We start from the raw sequence: 27,986 nt of genomic DNA, 5'->3' as shown, positions 1-27,986 counted from the left end.
AAATATGGAGCCCATTAGCTGAAGAACTATCACAACTTTACAGTATGATTATCCCTACAGAAGATAGTAATAGAAATCTAGCATTGCAATCCCTATCTGCAGGAAAGGAGAAAAGAAAGACCCCTAGGAACTATCGAGGCATAAGCCTGCTCTCCAAAATAATAAGCCAACATTTATCAAGCACAGTCAGCATCAACGAAGAACAACAAAGCTTTAAATAGAATAAATCAACCATCGACGCTATATTTATACTGCGCTAAATCATTTAAATAGAATTTAATAAACCAGCGTTCCTCTGCTTTGTTGAGCTGATTTGATAGTGTAACTAAAGGATGTGCTAAAAATCTTGCAAGAACGCAACAACAATATAATCCAGGTAATAAAATAACTCAATACCAACAACAGTACAAGTGCGAATATCGATAGGTAGTGTCAGGCAAGGAGATAATTTTCCCCGGCAGTAGTTTTCTTCTTTTTCCAAGAAATTAATTAAATTCTTATTTCTCAATTGCCTGAAATATAATAAATTAGAATTTTTTCACATAATTTACAGTAATTTGTTGCAGTTTTCAGGCAAACGTTTTCATAATGTTTCTCAACTGTCTGAAAGAAAAAATTACAGTGTACGCCTTTTCCAGGCAATTTGAAATTCCTTGTTTTTTTCTCGAGTAGTTTATTTGGTTTTGTTACTTATATGCTTGGAATAAATAAAATTTTATTTTTTCCAGGCAGTTCTTCTAAGAAATCTACCTGGAATAAATAAATTTATGATTTTTTCAGGCAATTTTGTTTTTCAATTGCCTAAATTAAAATAAATAAGAATGTTTCCAAAATTGAATAAATGTTGTTTGTCAACTTCCTGAAATAAATAAAACTATATTACTTCGAGACTTTTATTTCCTTTTTCGATTTTTCTTCGTGGCTTTCCTTTTCTTATAGTGTTATTTTTTTTCCAGAAGATTTATCGTAACATTTTTGCATTTTCCAAGAAATTCATGGTCATTGATTGCCTTTTTTTCTAGCAGTTTTGCAAAGTTTATTTTCTCAACTGCCTAGAATTAAAAAAATCAAATTTTTTTTCAGGCAGTAATTTTTTTTTTTCAGGAATTTATTGTTTCTCAAATTGACTGAAATATAATAAATTCGATTTTTTTCAGGCAATTTACAGTCACTTGTTGCATTTTTCAGACTATTGTTTTTATGATGTTTCTCGACTGTCTGGAAAATTAAATGACAGTACACCTTTTCCAGGCAATTTAAAATCCCTTGCTTTTTTTCCAGGTAGTTTATTTGGTTTTGATCCTTATATGCCTGGAATAAATAAAATTTTATTTTTTTCAGGCAAGTTATGTTGAAATAAATGTTGCATTGCATGCCCTTTTCAGGGAGTTACTATATGTTTTTCTTTTTCCAAGAAATTGAATCAATGTTGTTTGTTAGTGGAATAAATAAAATGATGATTCTTCTAGGCAATTTATACCCTTTTTTGCCTTTTCCAAGTGTAGTCATTCTTACTTATTCCAGATATTTTTCAAGGTTCATGCTTAACTGCTTAGAATAAATGAATTATTATTCTAAGGCGTTAGGTTGTTGAATTATTTAAGGAAAACATTCTTAGTGCCTTTATCTGACGAAAAGTGACAAGTGACTTGTTGGGGTGACGTTGAGGATTATTGGAATCCAACAGGATCAGATTGATAGATTGTGAAAAAAATAATTTATACGAAATTCAAATAAACGAAATATATTTAATTTATTTTTAAATTATGAAACTTGCCTACACTGTAATAAATAATTTCTTCCAGGCAATTGGAACAAAAAAATTAAATTAATTTTAAAAAAATTCTTACGACCTGTTGCGACTCTGTTCCCAACTATCATTAATACGTTGACTAAACGATAAGTGACAGTTATTGCGTCACTTGTCATTCGAGTGACGTCTAGAATCCTACAGAATCGGACTAAAACGTTGGCATTTTAATTATTAAAAAAAGAAAGTAAGACACATAATCTACGAAACGTAAAAAGTGGAGAATTTTATTTTCTATTATTCTTATTATAAAGTTATATAAACCGTTGACTAAACTATAATAAATAATTTATTCCAGGAAATTGAAGCAATAAATAAGTTTTTTTAAGAAATTTTTTTTAATGAGATCCTGTCACTTGTCATCTGAGTGACGTCTAAACTTCTACAGGCATGGACTAAGAGATTTGCATTTTAATTATTTAAAAAAAAAAATTTATAAAAAATTCAAAATAAAAAATGAATAATTTTACTTTCCCATAAAATTACAAAAATCAGTGGCTAAACTGAAGTAAGTGATTTTTGTCAAGGCAAGTGAGGCAATAAACACATTTTACTATTAAAAAAAATGTGTGTTAACTCTTTAAAAAAAAATTTTAATTAATTCAGAAAACTTCTTGGTACGATCCTGCCTTTAATAATCATTGACACTTTGGCTCAATGTTGTTAATCTGTCACTTTTCAACTTGGTGACCTTTGCAATCTGACAGGACTGGTCGAAAATTTTGACGTTTTATTTATTTTTAGAAAAAAAACCATATATGGAAAATTGAACATAAAAAAGGGAAAATTTTACTCTATATTGAGTTCATTATAAAATTTTAAAAAAAAAATTTCTTCCAGGCAACTGAATAAAGAAATTAATTAATTATTTATAAATTTATTCTTAGCAGTTAATTATTATTAATTAAACTTAATAATATTAATTAACTGCTTAGAATAATATTTTTTTTTTGCAATTTGCAGATGCAGTAATTTCATAGTCCATGCTCAACTGCCTGGAATAAACACATTTATAAGATACAGAAATTTTTCACTTTTTCCAAGAAATTAAATTAATCTTATTTCTCAACTGCTTGGAATAAATAACTATATTCTCTCCAGACAGTTTTTTGTCCTTATAGTAATATTTTTCATTTTCCAGGAAATTTATCGTAGCACTTTTGCCTTTTGCAAGAAATTGCCTTTTTTTTTCGCAACTTATTGTCCATATATTGTCTAACCATAGCTTCAAGTTTTAAACTTTATTCTAGGTCTGATGATGCCGTAAGGAGAAATCCGTAACTAATAGACGCTACATTTGTGAGACTTTGACTTTCAGTTTGTTTTCCTCCTTGTTAAATATTATTAAAGTCTTTTTGAGAATAATAAATGAATTTTTCGAATACCTTTTCCAGGCAGTAAAAAATCATAAAATAAGCGTGAAATGTTGGACAAGGTTACAGAATCGGACAAAACGAATTCAAAATATTATGCTATGCAGACGATGCGGTTTTCTTCGCAAATATGACATGAGCATTTCGATATCAAAAACCAAATCTATGACCATAAGCAAATAATGGAAATCGAATGAACTTTGAATACCTGGGGATAATGGACGAAGTGAAAATACACGTAAATAAAGCAGCAAGAATATCTGGCTGTCTACAAAATACTATTTGGAAAAACCAACACATGTCGATCACCAGGATAACTCGTGAACTTCATTGGTCACAGACAGGACAAACATATTCCTATCAAAAAGAAGTTCCGATTTTGCGAATCTAGATTTTTTAATTTAATTAAGGAACATATTGTATACAAGTTTTCAAAACTGTATTTTAGGGTTATGCCAATTATCCGAATTTTTCTCTCTTTTAAAACATTAAATCAGAACAATCCAGAAATATCAAATTAAATTAATTATCGATAGTACTACCTCTGTTGTAAGGCTCCTCTCCTTCGCCAGCGGGGTGAGGAGTCGAAGTAGGACTCGGAGTCACCGATTCAGACATCTGCGATTGGGATTTGTATCCGGAACTGGAGGGACTAAGGCGCCACGACACCGAACTTGCTCCTGAATCTGAAAAAAAGGCAAAACTCCTCTTTATAATTCTTATTTTATTTTCGTTCGTATCGGGTGTTATCGGAAAGAAAAAGTTTACCTTGTTTAGTGAGTAGCCTGGGTCCAGGTGCGCTATGGGTAGACATAACACTATCGCCTCTAGTTAAAATGGACACGCTGCCCCCGTAGCCTCCGAAACTGTAACTTTTCGCGACGCACGGTCGCATCGATTGTTCCGTTTCTTCTGAATGAACCTTAAAGATTATAGAAATATAGATTAAGTTAACAATAAAGGGAAAGAGTACAATAGAGTAAGTGGAACTAAGCAAACTAATTAAAAAACATCTAAGGGATAAGAAAAGAGAGAATTAACTAATAAATTAAACCATAGATGATAAAGGCAATGGCATAAAGGTTTTCACAAAACAAATTTTTTAACTAACTGACAGTAAAGGTAATGTTACCACAAACTGGAGTCGAATCTTGAAAATCGCTGACGAATACCACTCATATCATACATATCGTATCATACATACCACATATATCAGACCTATACGAATTTAAAGTATAAGATCAAAGAAAAAGGTGAAAGTGAGAAATGTCGGATCTGAAGAATTACCCGAAGTAACTGAGGAAGAAGTTATAACCAACATAATCGAAGGGGTCGGTTATTGAAAGTAAAGTAAGTATCAGTCAACGGAACAGGAAAGTTTTAAAAAAGTAACCTCAACTGCATGTCGGTTGCTCACCATGAAACTCTTGATTGAGAAGTGCAATGAAAACCACTTTCCTTTGAATCTGCCCTTTATAGACTATGAAAAGGCATTGGACACGGTTGAACATTTAGAGAGCACTGCGAAATTGCCGGATCGATAGTAAATATTCACAACTAATACAAGAGACTACCAACGAAGCATACAAACATAATAATAATAGTGATAAGTTTCAATGGAAACATAACAATTGTCAAATAATTAGAGCAGAAGTTTACAATATATCATATAATACTATTACAACTACCCATCTACATAAGTTAATATAACATAACTACTTAAAAACGAAAACGCGACACTTTATCACCCAAACTGTTCATATTGGCTTTGGAAGATGTGTTTAGGAAACTGGAACGCACCTACGTTATCCATATGACATAATCATAATGGCAAAATATCCTACAGAACTTCAGAATATGATAAATGAACTAAATGAAGAGTATCTAAAAATATTTGACTGAAAATGAAGTTAGTTAAGTCAAAGTTAACAAAATTATAGAGCAAAAACTACTCTATGTAGAAAGTTACACATTGTGTCAAAAAATAAGTTTTAAAAAGTAATTAAAATGCTGAAAGTTTGAAACGTTTAAATGATGCCAATAAAGAGCTATTAAGAAAAAACTGCAAAAGTTGGTTAAAAAAGCCTCAAAAAGGAGTTCATACTTTTATATTCACCCTGCATATTACCCAGCGTCATGTGTAAAACCGCAATTTAAAGCTTAACGAACAATCTTTGAAATGATGTAATTCAATGGATAGCAGTGGTCTTCTTTTATTCATTTCAGTAAAAATTAACTTTTTTTTCTAAAGAAAAAATCTTGTTTGGGCTCGTTTATCTCGTGAAGTATTTTTTTTGCAAAAATAGCTTGTATTAAATAATTGCTACATTTACGTAGAAAACATATCATTAGTTCGTAATATCAACTGATCGCATTAGCTTTGGAAAACGTAATTAGGAAAGTGGAACGCACCTACATTATACAAATAACATACTCATAATGGTAGAAGATCCTACAGAATTTGAGAATATGATAAATGAAGAGGTTCAAAAAATTGGACTAAGAATGAATATCAGTAAAATGAAAGTCATGCTTATAGAGGAAGGCATAATCCAGGTGGGAAACCAGATAGCGGAGAGAGTGGAGCAATACAGTGTACTTAGAAGAGAAAATAAAACAGTGTGGATATAAAGAAGAATACAGCAATCCTGGGCGACGTTTGGCAAGCTATACTCAATGCCTCTCAATGTTTGAAAGACGCTTCTCTTATAATGTTTACTGAATGTACAATGATGTTCCCAACTCCTTAAAACATTTACCAGTAAATAGCTTAACTCCAAGATGAAACTCTATCTTTTAAATCAAAATACTTAATATGATTTATTATATTTTGTACGCTTATATTTTTCTTTGTTGTTGATAATATACGTTTACTGCACGATAATATTTTGTTGATTTAGTGAGATTAAATCCCAATGTATTTGTGAACAGAACAATCAAAATAATTAGAGTCGTTGTTTTTTTCTTTTCCTCGGTTTTCTTTTCTTTATAATTATCTTACGCATGTGAATTATTAAAAAAAAATATTATAAAATTAACTAGGTACTACAAATATTTATTTCGGGTACTATAAAAACCTTTAAAGAAATAATAAGTATTCTTTTATAGCTTTAAATCATGAATAGTTTGGATAAGACTAAAATTAGGCATTTTAAATGTTTAAATATTGGTAAAATTTTGTAACTGCGTCAGTTTGAGCCTGTAAAATTTATAGTGACCATCAACACTATAGGCATTAGGCTTACTTATATTTTGTATAGGTGTAAGTGCTGGACTTGGAATAATTTTAAAATTGCTTTCCAATTCCTTCTTGTATAAGGACTATATTCTGTATTATAATTATGAATCACTGTACTGAATATTTACTGATACAAATAAAAGTTACTATTACTTATTACAGATGACATGATCTTAACATTTAGACAATATATGGGAAAAAGTGAAAAATACCTTATGTGTGGGCTTTGGGCAGGTAAGAAATTGGTTATGTACCCAAAAAATTACGATTAATATGTATATAATAATATGTTATAAGAAAGATACAGTTTTGAAAATTTGTACAGTTATTGCTCATTTAAATTGATTTGACACCTATTTCAGGGTTTTTTGAAAAATGTATAAAAAGTTGAGAAAAAAACATTTTTATGAAAAAAATATGTTTTTTTCCTAAGAGATCTTATCGACATGCTCATAACTCAAAAACTAAGAAAGATACGGTTTTGAAAATTTGTACAATTATTGTTCATTTAAATTGATTTGGCACCTATTTCAGGGTTTTTTGAAAAATGTACAAAAAGTTGAGAAAAAAACATTTTTATGAAAAAAATATGTTTTTTCCTAAGACATCTTATCGACATGCTCATAACTCAAAAACTAAGAAAGATACAGTATTGAAATTTTGTACAATTATTGCTTATTGAAATTGATTTGACACCTATTTCAGGGTTTTTTGAAAAATTTACAAAAAGTTGAGAAAATACATTTTTAACAAAAAATATGATTTTTTCTTAAGAGATCTTTTCGACATGCTCATAACTCAAAAACTAAGAAAGATACGGTTTTGAAAATTTGTACAATTATTGTTCATTTAAATTGATTTGACACCCATTTCAGGGTTTTTTGAAAAATGTACAAAAAGTTGAGAAAAAAAAATTTATGAAAAAAAAAATGTATTTTTCCTAAGAGGTCTTATCGACCTGCTCATAACTCAAAACTAAGAAAGATATAGAAAAATTACAAATTATATAGCTTTTTCCTTATGTAATAAAAACTGACCACTATCATTTTCAACACTACAAGAAACGAAGTAGTCACAGAAACAAATAAAACAAAATATGTTGGAATTATAATTGACCAATACTTAAAATGGAAAGGTCATATTTATTACCTTTATGGCAAAGTCCGAAACTTAATGCAAACATTTTACGTTCTTCAAGAAGTATTGGGCAGTAAATTGTGTTTGCTTATTTATAAATCTTTAGAGGAGCCTCTCCTCTCTTATTGCATAATAGTATTGAGTGGTATCTATAAGTCTAATCTTCAACCGTTAAAAGTTGTCCAAAATTACCTGCTTAACGTAATTCATAAAAAAATAGGCCACTCAACTGAGTTCCTATACGAATTTAATATAAATCATGTGTGTATATAAAAAGTATGTTCTTTTTTACATAGGACTGATAGCTCAAAAAAACAAATCACGAATTTCCAAGGTTCCAAGGAGTAACATGCATAACAATTTTACTTGGCCACAGAATCATAAGTAAATGAACCATCATTTTATAGATTATTTAGGAGCAAAATTTTATAACTTTATTTCCTCTGATATTAAGAATATAATAAAATATCAGATAGTGTTCAATGGGAAGGTCAAGAATTAAAAAACTACTTAAATTATTTAATTAACAAATTTTAAGAAAGGGGTGAAACCCAAACATTGTAAAGATTGACGGTAATACATTTATATATAGGCATACACAAGTAATAAGTGACTTAAGTGCTTATTTTGTACTTTTATAGACATTGCTTTTAACTAATTTTTTGAAAACAAATAAAATAAATGATAATGTCAAACTAACAACAGGACTATATTGGATGCGGGAAATCGCAAATGGGAGAGGCGTACGTCCGTTAGTGGAAAGAAGAACGCTATTAAATAAGAAGTTAAATCAATGTGAATTAATTTAATAGATACCTTTAAGAGTTTCCTAAGTTGCCTGCTTTGAATCTCCGGAGGATGAAGCCTGTATCGTGCATAATCGCTGTCTGTGCTCGACCATTGGATCTCGGACCAGCCGAAATCCTCTGAAGAGTCGTGCATCTGAAATAAAACCCTCGATTAGGCGTAACGAATATAAATTTACGTTTATTTCAAGTACGTCGCCTCTGAAAATCCGTCTTCGCGCTCTCTCGTACTCCTCCTCCCGTTCCTCGAAACTTTTGCTTCTTCTCCCATCTAAACCGTAGCCTCCCCTCTCGGGACTTTTAAAACAATAGTCCTCAATACTGTTCGAGTCTCGTTTAAGAATCGATCTGTATAAAGACCAAAATAAATTTCAGAACGTATCGTTGAATCATTATTACCTTCTAGGAGGATCATCGTTAAACATTTCTTTAATATGTTCTTTAAATCTAACATCGGGGATCCTGGTGTTTTTCGTTTTATTCACTACAATGCACTTGCCCGACTGGTCAATGTTATGATCCATACCAAAGTAAGCGGCGCATCGATGGACCAGCATACGATGGTAGCTCGTCATTGGTGGAAATTTATAGTGGGTTTGACTAAAAAAAAAAACAAACAAACCAAACATTAAGTGTCTGGAAATAAAAAAAAAGACTCTTACAACTTGTCGTTGACTAGACCAATTAATTCTTCCTCTATACGTAACATGAGAGCCCTATCTTTCGGATTTCTGTTTATCGTGTCCGGAATGAATTGCTCTAAGTCTACCCCAGTGGTGTCGGTGTAATAATCTGCACTGTTATCTATAAAGAAAAATATTTAAGTGAATGAGGACGCTTATCATCTCTGAATTATATATTGAAGGTCATGTTCAAAAAAAAAAGATTTTCTACATCTCTACTTTACTCTAGGGAAATATTTGATGTTCGTTCACTATACTGCTTATCCGTCGCGTATATACACATAAATCCAAAAAATTTAAAAATTATGTAAGACATCGATATCAAACTAGAGTAAATATGAATAGACATTTGCACTTTTTCATCATTTTATCATGCACCAAAGCTATATAATTTATTGTCGTTTCATATAAGGAAAATAAAGGTTATTAAGAAATTCTGTACAGCATGCAGGGAGTATATTTTTGATAACTTACTTCTTTTTAGGAATGCTTTTTATTATTAGGTACAGTCTATGGATATATATATATATAGGTATAGATTATAAGTATGCAAATTATATTGCATGTTATTTTATTTTTTGTTAATTGTTATTTTTGAAAAGAAAAATGGAAAGGCAGTTGAAGTTTTTTAGTATACTTTATTAGGCTTAACCCTTTCGATACTAACGGGTGATATGTGTCCCACCAAAAAAACTGTTTTTAATGTACGCATTTATTTTTAAATTAAATGTTTAAAAAATACTAGTGGGTCATATATGTCCCAGGCAATTCTTTTTACAAACGGGTGGGTCAAAAATGTATTATTTTTATATCGGCTGTTGTCCCAGTAGTATTATCCAGTTTTTGAAATTAAATATAACTCGTGGGCTTTATTTTGAGGTTAGATTGGATAGTAAATTTGAAATGTAAACAAGCGGTTAAGTGGCGCTCTTGTTTTTGTGGTTATTAAAGGTGTTTTTTTTGTCTTTAAAAGTGAATTAAAACTATGACAAGGTAAGTTTTAGTTAAGGTAAAATATTGTATGTTGTATTTGAATAAAATAAGACCCAGATATTTAGATTTAGGGACGTATATGTCCCAGTCGTAAAATTAAGATTAAAGTGGAAATTTAGGCATTAGCTGTATGTTTCTTATAACGTCAATTTATAAGGCAAAAAATCATTGAAAATTACAAAAAGTTAGTAAGCCTTTTGAATATGTGAATATTTTTTTGATATTTTTCGGTTGGAATTTATGCCTCTACACCTCGTAAAAATTTAAACATAATAATTTTATAAAAAGTTCCAATAGGTATTTAGAATTCAAATTAACAGTTTACAGTACGTACGTTTAAAAAATAATAATTACAGCATTTATAGTCGTTATGTTTGGTGAAGACCTACATGATATATATTTTTAAAAACCCATCAGCTGATGCTTACTTTTTTGTGCTTGCAGTAGAAAACCGCTAAAACCTAAAGAATTACAAGAAATGGCTATGAGTATTGACCAGTATGGATTATCCGATGATTCAGATATGGAAGATCCTTTTCAAGATTCCGGCTCTGAGTACCAGCCCTCATCTGAAAGTGATATTGAAATGGATGCACTTAAAAAGAAGAAGCCAAAACGAGTCTCCCAGGATGAATTGGCAATTATTTGTAGTACCGACAATACTTCCAACATTGAAAACGAAAGCCCTGAAAGCCTTATTGAAGAAAACCAGGAGAATTCTGAAAATGCAATTTGTGACACTACAAACATTCATTGGACCACCAGTAGCAGCTTATTCCAGCCAGCAAAAACCATACCAAAAATAAAAATCCATAGGATTTTGTATTCCGACATAACTCATAAATCGTCTGAACGGGAGTGTTGTTTCAAACTGTTTCCTAAAAGCCTGTTTATGTTTATTTCCCAATGCACCAACCAGAGATTACAAATTCTCGAAGTCAAAACAAAAAAAGCATATGCTCCAACTGATCATTATGAGATCATGATAGTTTTGGGGTGTTATATTGTTATGGCATATAACAAAGTACCGTGCATGGCAAACTACTGGTCCTCTAATAAGTCACTTGGAAATGAAGCTATAAAAGAAGCCATATCACGCGATCGTTTTCTTCTTCTTACATCTAAGATGTATTATAATAATCCAAGTCGTCCAGAAAATTCAGGAAAGCTTTATTACATTGAAGAAGTAATGTCCTGTTTGAAGCATACGTTTTCAAAAGCGCGTTCGGAGAGCACATTTCAAAGCATAGATGAGTCTATGGTAAAATTCAAAGGCCGTTCAGCTCTTAAACAGTATCTTCCTCTAAAACCAATAAAAAGGGGCATCAAGGTTTGGGAAAGGTGTGATTCACAGTCTGGTTACGTATATGATATGAACATATATTGCGGGAAAGAAGTTGATACTCCAGATAGCACTCTTGGCCAAGGATTAGGTGAACGGGTTGTAAAGACCTTATGTAAGTCTATTAGAGACCCGGAGGTAATGGTATGCTTTGATAGATTTTTTGCTTCTGTTTCATTGATGTCTTCCATAAAATTTGCTGCAGTGAGTACATGTATGCCAAAACGAAAAAATCTTCCAAAATTTGAAGATTTTGTCGCTAAACAAAACATGAAGAAAGGCGATTCTTGCTCTTTATTTAGCAACGTAGGTGTTGCTGCATACTTATGGAAAGATTCAAAAGAAGTAATTGTTCTCTCAAACTGCCACAGTTCTGAGATGGAAACTGTAGAACGGCGACAGAAGGATGGAACTAAGGCTACAGTGCCGTGCCCCAAAGCAATCAAAGATTATAACTCCTATATGGGAGGAGTGAATCTCTCAGATCAACTCTCCGGCCTTTATGATATAGACCGGAAGTCACAGAAATGGTGGAGAAAGGTGTTCTATAAACTTTTTCTTACTTCAGCCACAAATGCGTGGATACTTTTCAAAGAAGCTCACAATCGTGATGTTCCATTTATGGTTTTTTTACTTAACTTAGCTGAATCGCTTATTAATTTGGGAAGAGAAAATGCAGGCATGGTAAGGAAACGTTGTACTGGCAGACCTTCAAGTTCGTCAAGAAATATGGTAAATGTTGGCGATCATTTACCTATTCAGGGAACCACTCGACGTAGATGCCATTCGTGCTCGTCAAAAAAAATCGAAAAACGTACAAAAACTATGTGTTCAGGTTGCAAAGTTCCGTTATGCGCGGACTGTTTTTCGATATACCATAAATAGTTTGCGCGTTTATGGTTTCTACAATTAAATTTTATGTATTATGTTTATCTGGTGGTACACATTTGTCCCGATGTTTACTTAGTTTTCATTACTAGTGGGACACCCGTGTCCCAGGTTGTATTTCTTTTATACGCTTATATAAATAGATAAAAAGCAATTTTTTGTTTTATTTCTAAGCTACCTTATCCTATAACAAGATTTTTTATTTAAAAAAATTAAAATTTAAAACTCGTATTTTGAATGCATCAGCTCGTGTGGGACATATATATCCCATTAGTAAAATCAAAACCATTTTTTAAAAAATAAAGTCGTTGCGAAAGGGTTAATTTAGTTTTCCAAGAATTCATATCATTTTTGCATAGGTGCACACACAAGTATTTGTTTACCCAGGTGCGCTTTCCTTTTGACCTAATTCCTAGACACTTAAGATTACGTAAAATTGTAAAACTTATTATAATAATTAATAAATACAATAAATGAATATAAATTAGTTCATTACGCACCTCTAGATAAACACGGACTATTCCCCGTCGAACTGTCAAAGCTCAAACTGGTTTGTGAGGAGCTTTGTTGCCTCAGTTTCCCTCTATTTTTACCGGGATAAAGCGTGTTAGGGCTCCCCATATTATTAACGGCATTACTATGGTTATTATTATTTCCTCCTCGCTCCTTTAAGCATTTTATGCAGTTTTGGTTTTGACACTCGCAGTATTTTTTACTAGAAAACAAACAATCAAGTACAAATTATGATTTTTCAGATGTACCGATGATCACCTTCTAGAGCCCACTTGACTAGATTTGTTCAGTTGCATGGAAGTGCCACCACCAGCACCACCACCACCTTTGGCATTAACATATTTCGGACTCGGAGGCAGTTCACCCTCTACGGGGTGTAACCTTTCGTAGGCCCCCGGGTTATCACAAAGAGGAGAACATCTAGAACGTTATTCATTTATAGCCTTAGTACATTGAATGCCTAGAATAAGCCTGGCTGCAAACCGTAGGCGAGGTTTTTCATTCAATATATAATTTTCTTAATCCACTACATATTTTTTTAATGTGTTGTATTTTGTAACAGGTAAAAAATGTACTCTTTAAAAGTTTTGTTTATTTGCTGACTAATAATATATACTTTGCTAATGAAGAAGTTAAGTTAATGAAAAAAACAAGCAACATGGCAACGTAGAATACCTCTATGTTTACAATGCACGTGTCCGATGTTGCCACATTTTTCTAGATATTTTTTCACATCTTTGAAGTTAGCGCCCGATCGATATCTAGCAACCAAAAATCTAGAGCGCAGCACATGTCGTTTGCCAGTAACCAATTTATAGTCCGCGCCCGCTGTTATTTAATCGATATAAACATAAAAAGAATAAAATAAAAAGAATGACAATAAAACTCCTTTGGAATTCCAGGAGATACGGGCATTATATTGATTAAATAAATAATAGTGAGCGCCGACTATAAATATGTTAAATATAAAATCCTCATCCAATTTTTTTTCCAAGAGATCACACAAAATGTATACAAACAAACAAACAAACAAACAAAAAAGTCACGGTCTCATAAGCAAATTTAAGCCAGTTAAGGCCTCGCTTAGCAAGCGAGAGGTCTACGGTTCAAAACTCAACAAGACCACAAGCTTTTTATTTTTATTTGCTTATATATTGTGTTTCTAACCTCACTGTGTTGTTTATTTTTGTTGTAAGTTTTACGATGACTTTTTTTATTATATTTTCTTTGTATAAATATGTCGCTGGTAAACGACATATGCTGCGTTTTCGATTTTGTTGCTGCAAACACTACCTTCATTTTTGCACACATTAATTTTGCGGCATTTCAGGTTCGAATAAGCAATAAACTTGCTAGATTATAATAACATACTTAATTACACATTTCTATTAATTTTTTGGTATCCAATACTTAATAGATACTTGGCAAATATGCCGCCTTTTATAATATTATAACCTGGAAGGATGACACCATTGACACCTAACTCGCCTGTGAAAGGAACGATCTGAATTTCCTTTTTCCCAATATATGTGACCCATTTCTTTATCATTTTTCAGCAAAAAGGTAGTATTTAGTCTTAATATTAATTAAAAAAACGCACTGAAACCAATGATGATATCAAGCTGATATCAGTATGGATTCAGCCTGAATTATTATAATGGGACCACGTGATTGCTATCAGCCAAAAAGAGGCCCGAAAGGTTTCACCTACCTACGTGAAGGAAAACACGGACAGAAGTTGGTTAATTCGAACTTCAGTCCGTATTTTTGGTCCGTTGCATTATTTGTTATTTTTGAGTTATTTTGTACCATTCTTTTTAGAATGTCGAGTTTGGGTTCGACCCCGGAATCCACATATTTTAAATGTGACTATTGCGGCTTTTTAGTATGTTGTTTTATTGCAATACTCCACAAACACCACAAAATTGGTAATTACATGTAAAGTTACAGATTAATTAAGCCTTAAACTTAAAACAGAAGATAATATAACTTAAAAAATTATAATAAGAATAGAATATAAAACTTAAAAATAATTAACAGAGATAAAAAAGAAACAAGAACAATCATAAAAGGGATATTAACCTGGTATAGTATTCCCAACTCAAATGTAATAGTTAAATGGAAAATCATAGTAAAGCTTTCAAATCTTTTAAAGAAGTAGTCAAAATGTCTATCTTAGCTTGAGTAAAAATTTCATTTAGAACAGTCAGCATTTGGTTGAAAGGGGATAAGTTGTTATTTGGATAAACCTTAAAGAATTTTTGATCATTTGGAAGCCTAAGATTAATTTTTGGTACATTTAGTCAAATATAATTGACCAAATAGTCAAATATAATATATTGTATAAAAATATCACAGCTTGTATCTTTCTTCTATCTACAAGAGTTAAACCTTTTTTGAACCTTCTCTATTTAATCTATGTGCACAGATTCTAAGTGCATCCATATTTTGAGAGGCATATTCAAGGTGAGGTCTAACTATTGCATTATATAATATTACTATTGTAGCGATTTTGAAGTGATTAGTATTGCGGATAAGAAAACCCAATGCTTTAAATGCTTTTTTTTTACAATGATGAAGAAATTACTATTAAACTTTAAGTTAGACTGAAATAGAACACCCAGGTCTTTAACCTCACTGACTCGACTAAGATCATAATTTCCAATACGATACTGGTTCAAGACCGGATTTATTTTTCTGGTAAAAGAGGTACCAGAACACTTTTTCTTATTTAAAGCCATTCCACTATTACTAAACCATGCCACACAATTATCTAAATCCTGCTAATTAATCCTTTTTAATTAATAATCAGTGCCATTATTTGGAACACTATTTGGTTTCCTATTATATATGGAGGAGAACCAGGGTTTTACCTTCGAGCTTTGCGCCAATGTGGACAATATTTTAACTTTAGTGGCCAAAAACACAGCAAATTAGATGACGAAATGTTGGTTTCGTTCATTTATGCCAGAAAACCTCTATGGGATCCGAGAACCCCTTTACAATCAAGGCATAAAAATAGGTTGAAGCAATTGTGGGAGGTCAAAACTGTAAACACCAAAAAGATGGGATAAAAGTCACGGATAGGCGGCTTGACAGCTTCATGTAATGTATCCGTAATTACGTACCAATGTGGATTTAGGCTGATTAGTTTGTTGAAATGTCATTAACGTCATTTGTCAAGAAATGTTTATTTATACCTATTTATTGTAAATTCCTTAAATTAATTTTATGGGGTTTATTAATTTAATTTCACGCTGTTTCCTTTATAAGATTTGTTTCCCTTGCAGAAAAAAAAAATGAGTAAAAGTAAAAATATAATATTGTGCTAATAAAATTAAAACATAAATATACTACTACTTAGTTCGTTAGTTTTTATTTAAAAATATATGATCTCCGACCGGTTTCTCATTTTCGTCAATTACCAATTCATGAGTTACTAATAATTGTTTCTTCCACAATAATTCTAATTCCAAATTATTTTCTTTTACGGAAAATTGTCATTTTTTATGAAAAAGGAAACAAATTAAGTAAATTAAACATGAATCTAGAATGAATAAACATTTCTGGACAAAATCTACAGCGTTGCTGTGTGTGGAAATTTGGTGGTTTCAAGAATCGAAATTAAAAATATTAATTATTATTAGTGTTTAGTGTTAATATAGTATAAAACAGTTTTGGTTATTAAACGAGTTTCACTCTTTCTTTTGCTTTATAATAAAGAATGCAACTCACTGGCAACATGGAATACTAAGTATGTTTATCAACAAAATATCCCCTCTGCCCCTTGTGTAAATGTTGCGCTCAATCCAACGCAGCCGATGTTTATTCTAGTGTATTCAATGTTCTAAGTTTATAGCCTAAAAGAAAGTTAAGTGGCTAATCTTACCTAGAGTTCGGCGTGGCTACCAAAGTATTTGGTGACGCACTACCGCTGATTGCACATCGTTCCTCGTCAGGCGGTGACGGTGATAGTACCACGGTTGGCGGGGATTGTAATGGAGGAGGGTCTCCTGCTCCCGCAGCAGCAGCAGCAGACGATGGTTCTCTTGGAGGAGATTGTTCGTGGACAGCGTGACTACGCCCGAGCACTTTTAGTTTTGATGTTGGCTAATGACAGAAATTGTACATAAGATTCATACGAATTGTTTTTATTTAACAGTCTAACGTTATTTGAACAGGAAAGAGTACATCACGAAAGTCGCGTATTCACATATTCGGGAAATTCAAAGTTGGGATATCGTCAATACCATCATTTTAAGACTATAATTTTCGATATAAAAGAATTAAGTTCCGACCCTTTTTAGTAATTTCCAGACAGCACCCATCCTCTGATGGACGTCCAGTATTGGTCCAAACTAAGTCGTAATATTCATGGATTAATAATGGACATCCTATCCATAATAATTGTAGACAATCTAAATTGGACAAAATAACTTTGTCCAATGGACTTTCCAAAAGACGCTTTGAAAAGTATAATTAGTTTACTTCGACTCCAGTGTATAAATTTTCTTGAGAAGCCATTGGACTCTAATTTTTACAGATACATAAAATGTCCATACAGAATTCGATGAATTAACTGCTATAATTGGAAAACTCTTCTTAGTAGAAATTTTTGTCCTGAATATAATTTTTAGTTGGACATTTTCCTAATCATCTACAGTTTGTTTCATTCATCTACGTTTATTAGTTTTCGAGAAAATGAATTTTTTAGGACCAAGGGCTTCTCTAGGTACCCCTACATATTTTAATTAATTTTTTAACTAGGCAAGACTGTAGAAAAACTCCTATAATTGGAAAACTCTTTTTAGTAGAAATTTTTGTCCTAAATATAATTTGTAGCTGGACATTTTCTTAACCACCTGCAGTTTGTTTTATTCATCTACGTTTGTTGGATTTCGAGAAAATGAATTTTTTAGGACCAAGAGCTTCTTTAGATACCCCTACATATTTTATTTAATTCTTCAATCAGGCAAGGCTGTAGAAAAACTCCTATAATTCCAAAACTCCTCTTGGCAGAAATTTTTGCCTTGAATAAAATTTGTAACTGAATATTTTCCTAATCGTCTACAGTTTGTTTCATTCATCTACATTAATTAGTTTTTAATAATGCATGCAATATTATTTTAAATATGTCTGAAGCAATAAAAAACCACTTCAAATGCCTGGAATAAGCTAGGAAATTACTCCAAGTGGATCTAAAAACTCGAAAGAAATAAAAAATTAGTGTCAATGCCAGGAAGTCATAAAAATTTAACAACCAGATTAACTCCTATAACTGAAAAATTCTAATTGGAAAACGGTTGTATCTTAAATAATATTTGTAGTTGAATATTTTCTTAATCACCTACACTTTGTTTCACTTATCTAAGTTTTTTGATTTTCGAGAAAATGATTTTTTTAGCACCAACAGCCTCTCTGGGGACCCCTACATATTTTATTTAATTTTTTAAGTAGACAAGGCTGTAAAAACACGCCTATAACTGAAAAACTCCTGGGAGAAAACATTTTTATCCTTAACAAAATTTGTAGCTGGATATTTTCTTAACCATCTACAGCTAGTTTCATCTAGAAGGTTATTGGACCTGATGACTGGATGCTATTGGAATGTTCGGATATAACCAACCTTAAAAAATCATTCAAAATAGTCCGTATATCCGAAGTTCGTTATAACCAGTAAAACATAAATTATATGCACATATTTTGCATTAAAAAAATGGCACAACTACTGCAATTTTCATAGCGATACGCCTTGCTTTCGAGAAATAAAATAGGGTTTTTTCACATTTTACTCGAAAACCTTAAGGTTATGTGAGAAAAGAATACAAAAACTATAATTTTTTTATCACCTATAATTTTCTTAAAGAGCATTTTTTCCCAGGTAATTATTTCTGCAAAAAAAACTGTTTTTTCATTAACCCTACCCTTGGCCCCCCACCCACCCCACACCAACTTACCAGTAAGAAATTGTTTTCAAAAATCATTGTTTTCCAAAATAATACACATGAATAACAGCTGGTTTCGTCGTTAATATCTAATCTAATAACACAGTTTGTTCCAATCTAAAAGCAGTGCTTTTAGATTGGATGTTATGGGCGAAAAACGGTGATTTTGCAACAGGAGTTCTTACTGGGCAAATGTTTTGGGGTGGGTGGGGGGGGTAAGGGTTCTGTTAATGAAAAACAATGTTTTTGCAGAAAATATATATTCATTATTTAATTTAATAGCACTGTTTATTTAAATTTGATATATATATTTTATATATAAATATTTAGTATAAAAACAGCGTTCTTATATTAGATAATATGGACGAAAAACAGTGATTTTTTAGAAGAATTTCATCAAATATTTGAGGTGTAGTAATCGACTTTAAGAAATAAATATGTAAATCCTGTGACAATTTTTTTTAAATGCCATTTAACAGTCTAACGTTATTTGAACAAGAACGTCACGAAAGTCGCCCGTTCGTTTTCATCATAAAACACGCACATATTTGGGAAATTCAAAGTTTGGGATATCGTCAATACCATTTCCTAATCATTTAAAGACTATAATTTTCGAAATAAAAGAATTCAGTTCCGACCCTTTTTAGTAATTCCCAGACAGCACACATCCTCTGATGGACGTCCAGTATTGGTCCAAACTAAGTCGTAATATTCATGGATTAATAACGGACATCCTATCGATAATAATTGTAGACAATCTAAATTGGATGAAATAATTTTGTCCAATGGACTTTCCAAAAGACGCTTTGAAAAGTATAATTAGTTTACTTCGACTCCAGTGTATAAATTTTCTTGAGAAGCCATTGGACTCTTATTTTTACAGATACATAAGATGTCCATGTCCATACAGGACTCGATGAATTAACTGCTATAATTGGAAAACTCTTCTTAGTAGAAATTTTTGTCCTGAATATAATTTTTAGCTGGACATTTTCCTAATCATCTACAGTTTGTTTCATTCATCTACGTTTATTAGTTTTCGAGAAAATGAATTTTTTAGGACCAAGGACTTCTCTAGGTACCCCTACATATTTTATTTAAGGTTTCAATTAGGCAAGGCTGTAGAAAAACTCCTATAATTGGAAAACTCTTTTTAGTAGAAATTTTTGTCCTAAATATAATTTATAGCTGGACATTTTCTTAACCACCTGCAGTTTGTTTTATTCATCTACGTTTGTTGGATTTCGAGAAAATGAATTTTTTAGGACCAAGAGCTTCCTTAGATACCCCTACATATTTTATTTAATTTTTCAATCAGGCAAGGCTGTAGAAAAACTCCTATAATTCCAAAACTCCTCTTGGCACAAATTTTTGCCTTGAATAAAATTTGTAACTGAATATTTTCCTAATCGTCTATAATTTATTTCACTCATCTATGAGTACTAGTTTTCGAGAAAATTAATTTTATTTAGGACTAAGTTCTATTCTAGGAACCCCTATATATTTTATTTAATTGTTTAAATAGACAGACACAAGGAAAACTCCTCTAGATGAAAAACTATCTTTGAAACATTGTCTACAGTTTGTTTCATTCATCTACATTAATTAGTTTTTAATAATGCATGCAATATTATTTTAAATATGTCTGAAGTAATAAAAAACCACTTCAAATGCCCGGAATAAGCTAGGAAATTACTCCAAGTGGATCTAAAAACTCGAAAGAAATAAAAAATTAGTGTTAATGCCAGGAAGTCATAAAAATTTAACAACCAGATTAACTCCTATAACTGAAAAATTCTAATTGGAAAACGGTTGTATCTTAAATAATATTTGTAGTTGAATATTTTCTTAATCACCTACAGTTTGTTTTACTTATCTAAGTTTTTTGATTTTCGAGAAAATGATTTTTTTAGCACCAACAGCCTCTCTGGGGACCCCTACATATTTTATTTAATTTTTCAAGTAGACAAGGCTGTAAAAACACGCCTATAACTGAAAAACTCCTGGGAGAAAACATTTTTATCCTTAACAAAATTTGTAGCTGGATATTTTCTTAACCATCTACAGCTAGTTTCATCTAGAAGGTTATTGGACCTGCTGACTGGATGCTATTGGAATGTTCGGATATAACCAACCTTAAAAAATCATTCAAAATAGTCCGTATATCCGAGGTTCGTTATAACCAGTAAAACATAAATTATATGCACATATTTTGCATTAAAAAATGGCACAACTACTGCAATTTTCATCATAGCGATACGCCTTGCTTTCGAGAAATAAAATAGGGTTTTTTCACATTTTACTCGAAAACCTTAAGGTTATTTGAGAAAAGAATACAAAAACTATAATTTTTTTATCACCTATAATTTTCTTAAAGAGCATTTTTTCCCAGGTAATTATTTCTGCAAAAAATACTGTTTTTTCATTAACCCTACCCTTGGCCCCCCACCCACCCCACACCAACTTACCAGTAAGAAATTGTTTTCAAAAATCATTGTTTTCCAAAATAATACACATGAATAACAGCTGGTTTCGTCGTTAATATCTAATCTAATAACAAAGTTTGTTTATTTAAATTTGATATAATTTTATATATGTATATTAATAAATATTTAATACAAAAGCACTGCTTTTAGATCGGATATTATGGGCGAAAAACGGTGATTTTGCAACAGGAGTTCTTACTGGGCAAATGTTTTGGGGTGGGTGGGGGGGTAAGGGTTGTGTTAATGAAAAACAATGTTTTTGCAGAAAATATATATTCATTATTTAATTTAATAGCACTGTTTATTTAAATTTTATATATATTTTTATATATAAATATTTAGTATAAAAACAGCGTTCTTATATTAGATAATATCGACAAAAAACAGTGATTTTTTAGAAGAATTTCATCAAATATTTGAGGTGTAGTAATCGACTTTAAGAAATAAATATGTAAATCCCGTGACAATTTTTTTAAATGCCAAAATTTTCTAGAATAGTATATAATATACGTATATTCTTCAGTTTAATAACTATACCTTGACCATATATACGGTTGATAAATGTACCAAAAAACAAAAATTTACTAAAAAATCGTTGAATAAATATATATTGAACGATAATATTATATGATGTGTTGCTTGGGGAATGTCCGTTGGACCTTCATATTTCCAAAAAGAGGAAACCTTTGGATGTCCATAGGACACATTTGTGCTGTCTGGATTTACCGAAAATCATCCAGAAACGTCATCTGACCATATTTTTTATGACTCAAACGTCATCCTTATGCTTTTATATGACTGATTGATTATAATTGGCTAGTTTTCCGGTTTTTTTTACAGAAAATAGTGTTTTGCTGATAAACATTAATATTTAAATAATAACGGTTGTTAGTAGATTATACCTAGATAAATTCCGTATGTCTGAGGGAAAAAATGGTTTTCGTAGGTGGCAGTATTAAGTGTCAAAATCAAAAAAATGTAGAGAAAAAACTACTTTACATAGAAACTTGTACATTGTGTCAAAAATCAAATTCTAAAAAGTTATTAAAATGTTTAAAGTTTGAAACCTCTATGTGCCCCAAATAAAAAGTTATTAAGAAAAAACTGAAAAAGTTGGTCAAAAAAGGCTCAAAAAGGGTATACTACCCAGCGTCAAGAGTAATGCCGCTATTTAAAGCTAAAATATCAAGCTTTGAATTGATGTAAACAAACTGACATTAGTGAGTTAATTTTATTAGGAAAAAAAGTCATTTCTGAAAAAATTCTTTTTTAAGCCCGTTTATCTCGTGAAGTAATTTTTTTTGTAAAAAATGGCTTGTATAAAAAAGAAAGCTACATTAACGTAGAAACCATATCATTAGTCAGTAACAACATAAATTAAACCCTTCAGGCTTCAGAGGCGTTTTAGTACCCCGAGGTACCAAGCAAAATATTGAAAAGTTCACGGGGCAAAAAAGCGCCCTTTCAGTTAATCTTTGCGTCAAGGACTTTTATGCCTGTAAGTTTTAAAAAATTAGGAAACACCATAACGAAGCAACTTGATCCTACGTGAAAATTTCCAAAAAAAAAGGGTTTATCCCGATTTTCCCCTTTTTTTCCCTTTTCCCCAATTCTCACTCTCATCCTTCGTACGTATAACGGCGAAAACCAGGAAAAAAATTGCCATAAAACCAAAGTTATTAGCTTTAAAGTGACGAAAAAAAACAGCGGCATTATCTAAGGTTTGATATAATTTAAAATATAATAAAATAGCGTCATTTTACGACGTATTGATAAGTTTGCCACACGACTTTTCAATATGTATTCGATTTAAAACCCAAATTCCATAACTAATAAAAAAAAACACTTTCACAGGTCAATGTTTTAGGGTATATAATCATAGTCGTTGAACCCTTTTGATATAAATATTTTATAACCAGTGGAATATTATGATGTGAAATGAAACTTTTAATAGACGAAGTTCTACTAGACATTTTTTCTATAAAAATTCCATAACAGAACGGAATAACGCTAGGTTTATATAAAATACTGATCCTATTTACATTTTAATTTACGATTTATTTAAATTTTCCTTCCTTTTCTTAGTTCTCATAATGTAAACACTTTTATATTTCTTTAAAAATAGAATGCAGGCATATATGTGAATACTCTTTAAGTAGCATAATAGCTAAGTTACGGTATTTATAATATCTACTTTCTTACTCTTCCTCTTGTTGGAGGCCCAGATGGTCCCGGATCTCCTTCCTCCTTGGCCTCCATGGAGGTCCTTGGGGAGGCCCTTTGCTGCTGCATCTTGTTACGTTAACTTACGTCTTCCATGCAAACGGGATCATATTACCACGGAATTTGTTCAAGGAAGTAAAGATTTACGGGGGTATCCTAGTGTCCATTTTTTTTAACAATAAAGGAACTTGTAGATCTCCTGAAACAATACAATATTGAATTCAAGATATTAAAATAAAATGAATATAAATACTAAAAAAAAAAATATTAAATAGGACATGGAAACGTTGGATCGTTGCCAGTCATGTAGGAAGATAAAACACCATACAGATGTTTTAACAAATAAGAAATACCGCTAATAAATGTTTGCTTAATCAATAAGCGATATTCAGATTTAATGTAACTGTTTTTGGGAAATTTCAGACTTAATTCACGCAGGGCTCAACAAACTTAAATAAGCTGGTTTATACAAAAATGTCAATTTACACATATAGTATAGGTACCCTTGTTAAATATCTTTATTTGTTACATTTAGTAAAAACAATAATAAATTTAAACGGTTATTAAATGTTTGTCTACATACTTTCTCTAGGATTTTACGTAAAAAAGCCTTGAGGAATTGGAGGAAATTCAGAACAACGAGGAGCGCGTCACCGAGTTTTCGCGGATTTTCGTTTTAGCTATACTGGCTGGTTTCATTCAGCATTCGCGGGTGCATCGCCTTGATTTTACCGTGTTGCCAATGTTCCACTAAATATACACATAAAAATATTATCCTTAAAACATAAAAAATGAAGTAGGTATATTCGATTTTAATTCAACGAAATAAGTAATTGACACAAGTCACTTTCCTCATTTAAATAGATTAATTTTTTTAAAATATTTAATAGAAATGGTTATAATTCAAAAACGCTTTTTTTATGAAGTCTTCAAATTAAATGTGCGTAGAGTTATCCGCTTGGGATCCAATTAGGGCGTCAATAAAGCTATGTTCATTTGGACTATCTTGATCAGAAGGATGTTGAATGCTTGTTGATGTATAATAAGGAGATGGAGCTGGTGCGTAAGAAAGCGAACTTGAGAGAGTGGCAAATTCGTTGTTCTTGGAGTAAACTGCCCGTGTGAATGATAAAGTATTCGCATATCAGCATCATGGAGAACGCAATTAATTTTTATGTTCTACATCAGCTCGAACAAATGCATCATACGTTGTTAATTTATTTGCCACGTATTCCCCATTCTGATTTTCTGTAAGTGTTTTTATTGATTTAAAAGCTTCATCCATTTGAGGATCAGACAAATTTGGGCGCTTTCCCGAGGTTTTTTTTCCTACTGGAACCAACTGCCTTACGGTGTCTCGTCGTGACGGTTCTGATTCTATTCCAATATTATGAGGATCCGAAGGGTTTAACTGCTTTCCAGAACTGTTCTTTCTTATTGTTGCCAACTGTTTCTGCTTGCTGTAATTGAAGAATGCTTGAGGAACCTTCAATAAGGATGGTTTCTGATGAATCCTCGTATTGCGTGTTTTCCAAGTCCTGAAACAAAGTATACATGCCTATAGTATGGGTATAATAATAATATGCAGAGTACATATTTAGATGTTGGGAGGTGATAGGGCACTTAATGAACAATTGCGGCCTTAGTTGGATATCCTTTTTTTAAATAATGTTTTTTTTTCAGTTACCAGATTCACTTGAAGAGTGGCTCAAAATTTCCGATGACTATGAAAACTTATGGAATTTTCCTCAATGCTTAGGAGCCATTGACGGTAAACACGTCGTACTACAATGCCCCTTTAGAAGTCAAAGCGAATATTATAATTACAAGGACACTTTCAGTATTGTCCTTATGGCAGTAGTAGATGCAAAGTATCGATTTTTATACGTAAACGTGGGATGTCAAGGACGAATTTCAGATGGTGGTGTTTTTAAAAATACACTTTTCGTAGGAAAACTAAGTGATGGGACTTTAAATTTACCAGCTGAAAAACTCCTGCCAGGAAACAGGACGGAACAACACCTTTTGTATTTGTTTGCGACGATGCGTTTCCTCTACAGGAGAACCTGATGAAACTATTTCCCGGCGAACATTTGAAGGGGACGTTCCAACGCTCATTTAATTACAGATTATCGCGAGCAAGACGAGTAGTGGAGAATGCTTTTGGCGTTATGTCGTCTGTATTTCGAATTTTGCGAAAGCCCTTGCTTTTGAAATAATTGTTCTTACATGTTGCTACTTACATAATTTTTTACAAAATACTAAAACAATCATGGGCTGTTATGCTCCCCCTGGAACCTATGACAATGAAGATGTTTCAACGGGCATTTTGGTTCATGGATCTTCGCGAAACGAACCAGAACCTTCATCTACATTTATGAAGTTAAATAGAATTGGTAGAAAATCAACCAGAGTAGCACAGGAAGTTCGAGAACAATTTGCACATTATTTTTCAGGCCATGGAAGAGTGCCTTGGCAAGACAGAATGGAATAAAATAATATGTTTCATTATAAAGAAATAAAAAAGTTTACTTACTTGTTCTTGAGTATCTCTTGTATGTTTTGGTGTATTCTTGTCTTTTAAAAACATTAAATGTTTATATCCAAACCAACGGGACACGTATAATTCATTTGTTCCTTGGCCAGATTTTGTGACGCTTTTTGCACATTCCCGTCTAAACTGGGTTTGCAGAACTTGCCATTTCCTCTCAATTTCTTCTCGGGATAGTCGTAGAACGGTCGCTATAATATTGAATACGTCAGTTCGTTTATTTTTGTTTTTATAAGCTTCATTTTCGGGATTCCATATATTCGAATGTTCCCTTATAAGCTCTATCAAATTTAGAACCTGGTCTTCTGACCAATCGTGCGACATTTTCAAATGAATTGAACGTTACTCTGCCGATGTACCGCTCTCGAATGCCTGAATTAAACTAAACGCAGAAACTGTTGACGCACTGTTGGTCAACATTTCCTTTGATGTACCGCCTCGAAAGCGAACATCGTGTAACAGTTTGTCAACAGTTGCGCAACTGTTGAGCAACACGTATAAATTGAGCCAACTCACGAGTTGATCAACTGTTGTTCAACAATGTTCGCTTAGTCTGTTCCCGCCTTTACAAAAGCACTTATATTTTTAATTTTTTTATTTTCAAATAATTCTAATTCTCGTTGTAAAATTAAATTTAGGTTTAGAATTTTTTCTTAATAATTAATAAAATCATTAAAAATTCAAAACATTAAAATATTCTACATTACAGTATTGACTTAATAAAAATATAATATTAAATAAATTTGAATAAAATAATTACAATAACACAAAATTAAAATTGGAATAAAAACAGATACCTAATCTAGGATTTAAATTGGATAAATAATATAGATTTAACAACTACACTCTCACTAAGGTTAAAATGCTAAAATTACATAAATGAATCTTATATTAACTTAATTTCTTTTAACTGATTAATATTTGACTTATTATATCATCGATTTTAATTTAAAAGTTAGGTTAGAGGAGATTTTTTTTATTATTCTTATTTCGTCATTTTTTATACATTTTGAGTTTTAATAATCGAACATTAAAAAGAAACACTTTTTTCGAAAAAGTTTATTGACTACGTTTCAATAATTTATATCCTTCACTGAAAGAGGAAGATACACTGTGCATAAAACATAATTGTGAACCCTGGAATGACGTGGGTAATAGATATAATAAAACCTTCATCATTTCATAGAGACATTTTGGTATAAACATATTTAATAACCTAAATTATATTGTAAAAATTAATTCCGTATAAAACATATGTGAGGAGGAGGGTCACAGGAAAAGCTGAAATTGTCTTATGAATTTAATCAACAAATTCTGGAAACAGTGAGAGAGAGCTCATTTAAAATATTTTCACGTAATTTATTATTGCAAACCAAAAGTTCTACTGATTTTAAGGGATTTAGTTCTAGTAGATGATGATCCTGGAAAGTCACTTACAGTGTTCGAAGATCTGAATTTATTCTAAACGTCCTTCAACTTAAATATGGTAATGGAAAGTACATATACAAATAAAAAGAAAAGATTTTAAAACTGCTCTATGGAACACCGAAGTATACCGACAATTTTGTGTGTCCTATTATTTTAATTGCATTTAGTGAAAGATTGAGTACGAATTGTAGAACGAAGAGTACTTTCTTAACAATAATATTTCTGTAACCTCCTTCCAGTCATAGTTTATTAAGTTTAGTTTAAATAAGTTATAATTTTTTCTTTCGCTATATATTTATCTTGTTCGTTTGTTAAACGGGAATTTTGAGTTTCATTCAATGTTTACGTCGCATTATTTTCGTTAAAATGTAAAACATCGGCAACGGATCGTGCTCTAATACCTGGCGGGATGCCAATGTTTTCAGTCCCGTGACGTCACGGGGACGTGTTCCTTCGAAATGTTCCCTGGCGTGATGTGTTGCCCGACCGACGTCGGTTACTATGAAAGTTTTGGCAAATATGTTGTTATTCAGATTTTAACGGACGATAATTACCTACAAATTTTAAGCT

General features: G+C 31.7%; 1 protein-coding gene across 4 annotated transcripts in view; it reads right to left on the bottom strand.

The window, feature by feature from the left end:
* LOC126735924 (cAMP-regulated phosphoprotein 21) overlaps window positions 1–27,986 on the bottom strand; it is a 61,773-nt gene that overhangs the window by 19,265 nt on the left and 14,522 nt on the right. For 2 of the 4 annotated variants that reach the window (XM_050440045.1, XM_050440048.1), the window contains exons 1-11: window positions 24,021–24,165; window positions 23,417–23,636; window positions 16,673–16,893; window positions 13,042–13,203; window positions 12,771–12,985; window positions 9,027–9,168; window positions 8,764–8,964; window positions 8,559–8,712; window positions 8,375–8,500; window positions 3,952–4,105; window positions 3,726–3,869 (exon numbers count right to left, since the gene is read on the bottom strand). In XM_050440045.1, the coding sequence (XP_050296002.1) occupies window positions 3,726–3,869; window positions 3,952–4,105; window positions 8,375–8,500; window positions 8,559–8,712; window positions 8,764–8,964; window positions 9,027–9,168; window positions 12,771–12,985; window positions 13,042–13,203; window positions 16,673–16,893; window positions 23,417–23,506 (1,609 nt within the window). In that variant the 5' untranslated portion in view covers window positions 23,507–23,636; window positions 24,021–24,165. Of the gene's footprint in view, window positions 1–3,725; window positions 3,870–3,951; window positions 4,106–8,374; window positions 8,501–8,558; window positions 8,713–8,763; window positions 8,965–9,026; window positions 9,169–12,770; window positions 12,986–13,041; window positions 13,204–16,672; window positions 16,894–23,416; window positions 23,637–24,020; window positions 24,166–27,986 lie in introns of those variants that run through there. The other 2 variants (XM_050440046.1, XM_050440047.1) reach the window with 1 other exon arrangement.

This window comes from Anthonomus grandis, chromosome 5 (genome assembly GCF_022605725.1).
Source record: "Anthonomus grandis grandis chromosome 5, icAntGran1.3, whole genome shotgun sequence".
Lineage (NCBI taxonomy): Eukaryota > Metazoa > Arthropoda > Insecta > Coleoptera > Curculionidae > Anthonomus > Anthonomus grandis.
Note: the sequence above shows the minus strand (reverse complement) of the source record. Positions and strands in the feature narration are given on the sequence as shown.